This window comes from Podarcis pityusensis (assembly GCF_964106645.2).
Source record: "Podarcis pityusensis genome assembly, chromosome: 1".
Lineage (NCBI taxonomy): Eukaryota > Metazoa > Chordata > Lepidosauria > Squamata > Lacertidae > Podarcis > Podarcis pityusensis.
This window is the reverse complement of record NC_138028.1, coordinates 83,540,002-83,549,317: the sequence shown is the minus strand read 5'-3', so window position 1 is coordinate 83,549,317 and position 9,316 is coordinate 83,540,002. Positions and strand designations below refer to the sequence as shown.

The following is a 9,316-nucleotide window of genomic DNA, read 5'->3' as shown; positions in this document are numbered from 1 at the left end:
GGACACATCCACTACATATGGTAAAAGATACCTTGTTTTTCTTTACATTTCCAACATAAATTATCACTCATATGGTAGATCTTTGCTAGTTTCACTGGGGTTAAGTACCATCTATACATCATTTCCATTATATTTTCCTTTAACATCGTACATGCAGTAAACTTAACCCCTTTCTTCCACAACCTTTCCCAATCTTCAAACATTATATTGTGTCCAACGTCTCTTGCCCAATCTGTACCTCCTTTGAACATTGGGAACCTGGCCTCCTCCCCAAGATATTTCCGGAGGGCAAAATGGCTTGGCCCCTAGGAGATGCCCTCCCACATGAGCCAGCCAGCTGCTTCTGTGTACAGGGAGTGATAGTGCTGCTCATCTTCCTGTTTCTTGTCTTTGATGCATACTGCTTCCAAACAAAGAGGATTGATTTACCGGTAACTATCCTGGCTAAAAGTAATTGAGGTTTCTATCCTCTATTCATGGCCTGATAAAATTACCCTCCATGATTTTACCCAATGTTAGGAGAATAACGCCACATTACTTTACACAATTGTTCCATGATACCAGAGAGAATGTATGTGAAGGACTGTGAACATCTAGTTATTTATTTCCATTTATTTAGAATCAGTATATACTATGTTTCAATAACAAATGTACTTAACAGAATTTACACAGTAAAACTGGACAACAATTTAAAACATCCTAAAGCATATTTCTCTACTATTATCTGTTCCCTTACTCAAAGAGGATATTCCCTGAGTCTTGTAGGCTCCACTGGATAGATGTTTTTGGCTGTTTCAGACCAGATGGCAGATTGGAAAGGAGCCCAGGAATTGTCTCCCCCGTTTACTTAAATCTGAGTCCCGCAAAATAGGGGGCATCTTATATATGGGGGAGTCTTATAGATGAAAAAATACGGTACTTATCCTGGTAAAAAGTCACTGGCAGATCTGTCCAAGATAAATGTGCCCAATCAAAATTTTCACCACAGATTTCTCCAGCATTACTAGCTTACCTTACATGGTTGTTGTATGATACCGGAGAGAATGTATGTGTAGTACTATGAGCATTTATTTAGAATATGTATATGTTTCTTTTCCATTACAAATGTACTCAAAGTTATTCACACAGTAAAATTGAACAAATATTTTAAACATCTTAAAGCATTCTTCTCTGCTATATTCTGTTCCCTTTCTCAACTAGGATGTTCCTTTCCTTAAGTCTTGTAGGCTTCTCTGGGTAGACGCCTTTGACTCTTTCATGGGAGATGCTATATTTGAAATTAATCCTGGAAATGTCTCCACCCAGCCCAGTGCAATCTTTCTTTCTTTCTTTCTTTCTTTCTTTCTTTCTTTCTTTCTTTCTTTCTTGTGTTTCAGTCAAACATCAGTCAGATACCAGATACACAGCTCCAACCTTCTAGCAGGTTTATATAAAACAGGGAGTTTTATATAAATATTAAATATAAATATAAATATTAAGTGTTAAATTGTTACGTAATATATTTCTCTATCACCCGTCTCAAAGCACTCTTCACTTCCTTATTCCTCAAGCTGTAGATGAGAGGATTTAGCATGGGTATTACGATGGCATACAACAAAGAGGCCACTTTGCCTCCGTTTGTTGATGTATTAGGTTGGAGATACATAAAAATCAAGCTGCCATAAAGGATGATGACAGCCAGCAGGTGAGAGGAGCAGGTGGAGAAGGTTTTGTGCCGGCCCTCAGATGAGCGGATTCTCAAAATAGTGGCAACAATATAAGAGTAAGAGATAAGAACTGTCAAATGGGTGCTTATCAGGTTAAAGCTAACAACTACAAACATCACAAAGATATTGAGGCTGGTATCAGAACAGGAAAGTTGAAAGACTGGTGGACCATCACAGTAAAAATGATCAATGACATTAGGACCACAGAATGATAAACGAGTCATACAACCTGTGTGTATCATAGCATTCAGTGATCCGGCAATGTATGAAGCAGCCACCAGACAAATACAAACCTTCTGAGACATGGTGATTGTGTAGGTGAGTGGGTTGCAGATGGCCATGTACCGATCATATGCCATAGCAGCCAGGAGGAAACACTCAGTGGTGGCAAAAGTTGCATAGAAATAGAATTGAACTAGACATTCAGTAAAAGAAATCACTTTCCTTTCCCTTAAGAGGTCTATCAGCAGCCTGGGACTGATGGTAGTTGAGTAGCAAATGTCCAAGAAAGACAAATTACTAAGGAAGAAATACATGGGGGTGTGAAGTCGAGCATCAAACCTGATTAGCATAAGAATCCCAAGATTCCCTACAATAGTGATGAGGTAGTTCACTAGAAACCATACAAACAAGGGGGCAGCCAACTCTGGACGGTCAGTGAATCCCAAGAGCACAAACTCCTTCACTCTACTGCTGTTCCTGTCAGCCATCTTTTCTCTCCCTGAATCAAAGAGAAAGAAGATGGAGATGGGTGAGGAATAGGTAGGTTCTTAATAGTTTGCCAAAAGAAACCATAGAAATTTGGTAATCAGTCTTCACAGCTATGTTTTAAAAAAACAATAGATTTTAACCTCTTGAATATGGCAGATCAGTGAGTTTTAAAAGATTTTTAAGAGGATGGTGTTGAATTTTCATCTCTTCAGCTTCAGAATTCAAAGCACTGTCACTTGCCATCATATTGTGATAAATAGCCTTCTGCAACATAAAAGGGGGGGTTCATGTAGTGGGAGCAGAGTGGGATTGGACCCCCAGTCAGACCACACAAGAAGATTCCCCAGAAACACTTGCATCCATGACCTACTTGTTTGTATTCATCACTTGGTGATTATCAACAATAAACTACACTTGTCTGCAAGGTGTGTTCACCATAGGTGCATATCTCATTCCATTAAAGTGGGTTCCGCTTGACATATAGTGATAGTATGACTAGGGATGTTATGATATACAAAAGAATAGGGGGGAAACACCTGGACAACCTATGCTCATATATTACACTAATTTTTTTCAGTTGGATTTTGAGAATATTTCAATTCAGGCATTACCACACATATACATTCACAAACAATAAAAAAAAATTCCTGACTCTTACTGAAATATGATACCCTGACCTGCAGTTGTGAGCATAACATCTTCTTAAAATGTATATATGTGTTGTACTTAGTTGCATTTATTTAAAAAATATTACTAGTCATTAGGTTTAAAGTGTCCATACAGGAAATATTATGACAATTTATTGCTATTCATAATTGAAAGTTAAGTGTGGCCATCGTCATCTTTTTCAAGCACACCTACATGACAGGGCAGTCCCATCATATATGGTAGAAACTGCCCCACCAGTTGCAATTTCTCTTTTGATTGGTTTTAACAGGGGAGAAATGGAAAATTATTCTGAGCATCATCTCTCTAATGTGAGGTGAAATTTCAACTTCTATTTAATGTACTGTAGGTATGAGTATGTTGCACATACTGTGACCTTCAGGTTATTCTGTTCTGTGATAACTCCTAGGCTGAGAATTCTCAAATTAACCCATATTTAAAGCCCTGAATCAGCCGCACAGTCCTGGGACCTGAGAACCTTCAGAGCTTAGGGTAGCTGCTCCTTGCTATCTTCTCCATCTTCCTGTTAGACCAAACAAGCCCTGATGATAGTGTTAGAAGGTAGATAACCCATCCCACCACCAGCAGTTCCTTTCTCTTCCCCCAAGAAATGACCTCTGCCTTCTTCCAGCCACTCCTTTGCCATGACTTTCTTTGGGCTCAAAAGCCATCAGGAGGAATCTGAAGTCTTGGAGACTCTTATCAACCCCAGGCCCTCCTTACCTACCTGCATCTGCTCCTGACTGATTAATGGTCAGGCTACTTGTGAACATGTAGCCTGTCTAGCACATTCTACTCCACAATCAAGAAGTTACCTGGAATATCATTCTGTTCTTTACTTGTGCCCTCCCGTCAGTGTGTCCTCTGAGGCATCTGCTCTTTCTTAGGTTCAAGAGTGGAATCTGTATCTATTCAAGGTCCTCTACAATGCATCTTACACAGTTTGATAAGCAAACATACCATTAGCTTGAATAGCTACAGACGTAGTGAAAAATCTGCAGTTGCTTCATCAATGGAATTAGTTCAGCATGTACAGCATGACATAGTGCATAGAGCTCTACATTATCCAATAAGAAATGGTCTCTTGCTTACTTCTGGTGCCTTATATTTCTGATAATTCTCTGCTAACATCTCCAGAGACTGGCAGCAGACTATAAACAATTACACTTGTTGATTAATTACTTCGCAGTAACTGCAAAGCTTTCTATGAAAAAGGTTCCTTTTGCTCAAAACAACAGTAGCAGCCTTGTCCCAGAGGATCCTTGTCCCAGAGGAGTCCATGCACTGCAGAGGCTTTTGATGCATTACTGTATTTTAATATTGTGTTGGAAGCCGCCCAGAGTGGCTGGGATGGGCGGGGTATAAATAATAAATTATTGTTATTGTTGTTGTTGTTGTTGTTGTTGTTGTTGTTATTTTGAGGGAAACAACTGCTCACAATTCTTATCTACATGGATCCATCCACCTTTCTATTTAGGTGGCTTTACTGTCTGATTGAAAATGTGTTCGTTTAGTAGAATAAGCTGGAATGCAAATTGTGCTTGCCACCTCTTCTGGATGCCACTGTAAAGGAGAGGGATGAAAAATTACCCTCTACCCTACAGCATTTCACAGACTGTGTCCCACAGCTTCCAGCCTATAAAGTGTGGGATCACTAGCCCATATAACCAACATGCTTAATGCATGAATGGGGATAAGACCATAGAGTATTTCCCTCCAGTCTACCTCAGAAGCTCGACATGTGAAGTGACTCGGTTGCTACAGCTTAGCCTCCATAGCTCTAACAAGTCTCTCTTGAGTTCCTATACCATTAATTTAGAAACGTTCATCACTGTAACTAAGCCAAATTTTACTGCCTGCACAACTTTTTCTGAGTACTGTATGAAAAAGCACATGAATCTGACCTTTGGGTAAACCATTTTTAACTTACAAAACATGTGGTCTTCTTCTATGCTAGGGAAAGATGTACATTTTGGAACTCACGGGGGCATATTTTAAAGGTCTAACAACCTATATTTCTATTCTTTACTTAGCTGCATGTTTTGTTTTAATTCTCTGCTAGGGTTCTCTCACCAAAGCATACCTGCCCCCAACCTTGATATTGGTATCTTTCCTTGAAGCAACGTAAAGAAGTTGTGGAATTCTTTAGAACAGTCCCAAAATAACCCAGGGAATATGAACCCTGCCAGTAGCACTCCTCCCACACCTGTGGTCCCCCAATACTGAGCCAGGAGAAACACAGGCTGCTTCTGAACATCCTTGAGATTCACAGAGACTATAGTCAAGCAGTCCACTCACTGTCTTTGGAGCCCCAAGCTCACAGGTTACTCAGCAATGTATGATCTAGCAGCTAAATGCCAGATATGCAGCCAAAGCTTATTGCAAGAAGCCGTATCAGGATAAATGCGAATACTTTATTTTTTGTAATAATTTTAATTAAATTTTCTGTTTTACAATTTCAAATAAACATTTTACAAACTTAAGAATATCCAATGACTTCCGTTCTTCTCTTTCCATGGTTCATTTTACATATCATACATCTCTGCATATTTTACTATAACAATTCAAATCAATTTTCCACTGTTACATACATCAAAAATTATTTGTTGAATTTATTTTAATGCGGCCAGCATTTTCAGTTGTATACAGTTTTTTCCAATCTTCTTTAAAAATATGTTCTTCTTGCTCTCTTATTCTATATGTTAAAGGTAAAGGGTAAAATCGGAAAGTTAAATCTGCAAGTTGTGCATATTCTGTCAACTTCAGTTGCCAATCCTCTTTAGTTGGGACCTCACTCACTTTCCATTTTGAGGCTAACAAAACATGGACCGCAGTTGTTGCATACATAAATAACTTTTTCTGACACCTGGGAATTTCAGTCTGGGTTATCCCCAACAAAAAGGACCTGATTTTTTTGGAAAAGTAGTTTTGAACATTTTTTCCAATTCATTATAAATCATTCCCCAATACTCTTTTACCTTTCTTCATCTCCACCACATGTGGAAGAACGTTCCCTCCACTTCTTTAGACTTCCAACACTCAACTTGATTCTGTTTTATAAATCTTATCCAACCTACTCAGAGTTAAGTACCATCTATGAATCATTTTCAAATAGTTCTCTTTCAATGAATAGCATGCTGTAAATTTCAGGTCGCTTTTCCAGAGTTTCTCCCAGAGGTTAAGATCTATGTTGTATGCTATATCTATTGCCCAGTGTGTCATTGAAGTTTTAAGAAGCTCATCTTTTGTTTCCCATTCTAATAGAAGATTATACATATTATACAAAGGTTTATCCCTATTTTGCAATAGTTCTTTTTAAAAAGGTGAGCTTTAATCCAAAAATCCATTCTTTCTATCTAATTTAAACATAATGTTTAACCGTTGATATTGCAACCAATCCACAAATTGGCTCCTTAGGTTTTCCATTAGTTTCAGTTTGGGTCCGTCGTCCCCCCGCCCCCACCGCCCCGCACCTGTGGAATCCATGAGTTCCCAGTAAGTCGCTTACTGTCTATCCATATTAACTCTCTTAATTATAATTGCTTTGATGGGAGATAGCATATTCTGGCCGAAAGTGGCTCCCCATCCCTGTCTTAAGTTACAGATGTTGTAAGGAAAGCAAAAGTCCTGGAAGCAGGTGGCAGAATCTATTTTATAAAAAAGCTTTTGTAAAATGTAAGATTTCTTCCCAGGACTTTTCGGAAGGCACTCCTGACTTCCTGGTTCCTCAAACTGTAGATCAAAGGGTTCAGCATGGGAGTCACCACTACATAGAACACAGAGGCTATTTTGTCAAGGTGGTGGGTTTGCCTAGAACTAGGTCTTATATACATGAGGCCACCAAATCCATAAAAAATGGTGACAACCATGAGGTGAGATGTGCAGGTGGAAAAGGCTTTCTTTCGGCTCCTAGCACAGTGGGTCTTTAAAACAGTGACCAGAACATAAGTGTAAGAAAAGAGAATAGTCGAAGTGGTTGCTATAATATTGAACCCAACAAAGACGAACATCAAAATTTCATTGAGACTAATGTCTGAGCAGGACAGCTGCAGAATGGGAGGAATTTCACAGTAAAAATTCTGAATGATGTTTGGACCACAAAAGGATAGTCTTGATGCAGCAATGGTGTGCACCAAAGCATTTATTGTTCCAGCTGCATAGGAAAGAGCAACTAACTCAATGCACTTTCTTTGGGACATGGTGATTAAGTAGAGCAGTGGGTTGCAGATAGCCACGTAGCGGTCATAGGCCATCACTGCCAGCAGGTAACACTCAGTGGTGGCAAATACAGCATAAAAGAAAAGCTGAGTAAAACAACCAGCAAAAGAAATTACTTTCTTCTCCTTTAAGAGATTGCTTAGGAACTTTGGGGTAACGGATGAGGAGTAACAGATGTCCAAGATAGACAGGTTGCCAAGTAAGAAGTACATTGGGGTTTGCAGTTGTGGGCTGGACCTGATTAAGAGAATCATGCCCAAATTCCCCACCAGAGTGGTGGCATAGACAGCACAGAAGATCACAAAGAGGGCAATTTCCACCTGAGGAAGGTCTGTTAGCCCTGTGAGTATGAAGCTGTCCACCAACGTGATGTTTACCGTTTGCATCACGGTGACGCTGTGGAGAGGGGAAGAACACAGAAGTCAGCATTGCTTGTTCTTTTAGACTCCCAGGGACTAAAAGACGGACACAAGCATAGTGGGGAAGGTGCCTCTTCTGGTGCTTTCTTAAAAAAGCAAAAGATATGAGAACAATGTTTTGAATGGGTTATGGTTTTCAGTCAAGTAAACTGAAGTGAAAAATAACTGAAGATAATTTTCAGCAAGGTTTTTATAGGCACATAGGAGTGTTATACAAAGCACAGTGATATACAATGAAGGACCCAATGTCTGTATCATAGGTGTCTCAGAGCATATCAGTGGCTACCAGAATGGAGGCGTAGCAGAGCAGCCAACTTCCCCGAAGGAGACAAGTACCCAAGCATAATCTACACAAAGTCTTAAAGAAGAAACTCCAGGATTATGACACCTGTATTCTCCTGACTCTGACCATGTAATATAGAGCCCTCATAACCACATGCCTCCAAATATTGTTGGGCTACAGCTACAATTAGTTTCAGCCATTGTGTTCGATTATCAGGGATGATGGGAGCTGTACTCTTAAGACAGTGGATGAGTAGCAACTTGGGGAAAACTGCCCTATAACTTTCTTTTGTTGAGAATTAATCCCAGGTGCTTTTGTACACCATCATGCATGTTGTATCTGCAGAGGGTACATCAATTAATGCTTCTCTAAGGATCCAATTGGTTCACCCTTTCTTATTTCCCCAAACACAAAAGTTGTTGCTAGTGAAACATTTTGTATGGCTAAAGCATATTCCAGCAATACTAATATGCAGTGGCAGCAAAACAGTTGTGCTAGTGTCACAATGGCCTCTCAAAGGACTGAAAAAATACGTCTGAACTTACTGTCTTCCTCAAAGTTCAGTTTTGTCATCAATAGCTTGAAGCTTTCTGACTCTTTCAAGCTGAGTCTTCGGTGCCGGTGAACCTCTGACTTGTGAAACCAATAGCAAAATCCTTCTAGTGATGTGAACAAAGCCAGATCTATTTGTGTTCTATATGACTCTAGGGCTTTTTATTGTCACAGCAAACAATGATGTTGCCTTCGCTTTCTTTGGGATCATTGGGGAAATCTTAATGCTCCCTGAAGTACCTCACGTCCCAAGAACATACAAGAAAATATCTAAAATTGACCTCATAGTCATGTAGTGAAACTAATGGGAGCCAATATAAAATCCCTCACACATTTTAAAGACCATTTGAGAAATTGTACATTTTGATATGTAAGGTTATAATAATTCATATAGCACTAGGTCCCTCACCCAATCTAATTCTCAAAGGCGGCGGGAAGTCTGTTTAAGAATGGTCTGAATACCTCCTTCCTTTCATCCTGGGCAAGCTGGCCTCCATCTCCCAAAGTAGGGGATGAGAGACAAAATTATCCATCCCCTGCTAGAGAAAGGGGAGTAGGAATACCCATCCTTTGTTGTGATGGCTTGGGAATCTGATTCAGAGGCTGAACCTGAGGAATCCCAGCCTGCACAGGAGTCCCCACCTCCAGGGCCGGCTGAGCCAGGGCAGGGGCTTGAACCGGAAGGGCCCTCACCTGTGCTAGATCATCACGAGCAGACACCAGCTGAATCTACTCTGGCTCCGGAGGTGATCGAGGACCCA

The 9,316-nt window shown here is 40.0% G+C and overlaps 1 protein-coding gene across 1 annotated transcript; it reads right to left on the bottom strand.

Moving 5' to 3' along the window:
* Nucleotides 1–1,489: 1,489 nt before the first annotated feature.
* Nucleotides 1,490–7,687, bottom strand: LOC308463577 (uncharacterized protein; the record flags this gene model as incomplete). The annotated part of the gene is made up of 2 exons (XM_080982087.1): nt 1,490–2,427; nt 6,748–7,687. The coding sequence occupies 2 exons, from the start codon at nt 7,685–7,687 to the stop codon at nt 1,490–1,492; spliced, it is 1,878 nt and encodes a 625-aa protein (XP_080838213.1).
* Nucleotides 7,688–9,316: the final 1,629 nt, after the last annotated feature.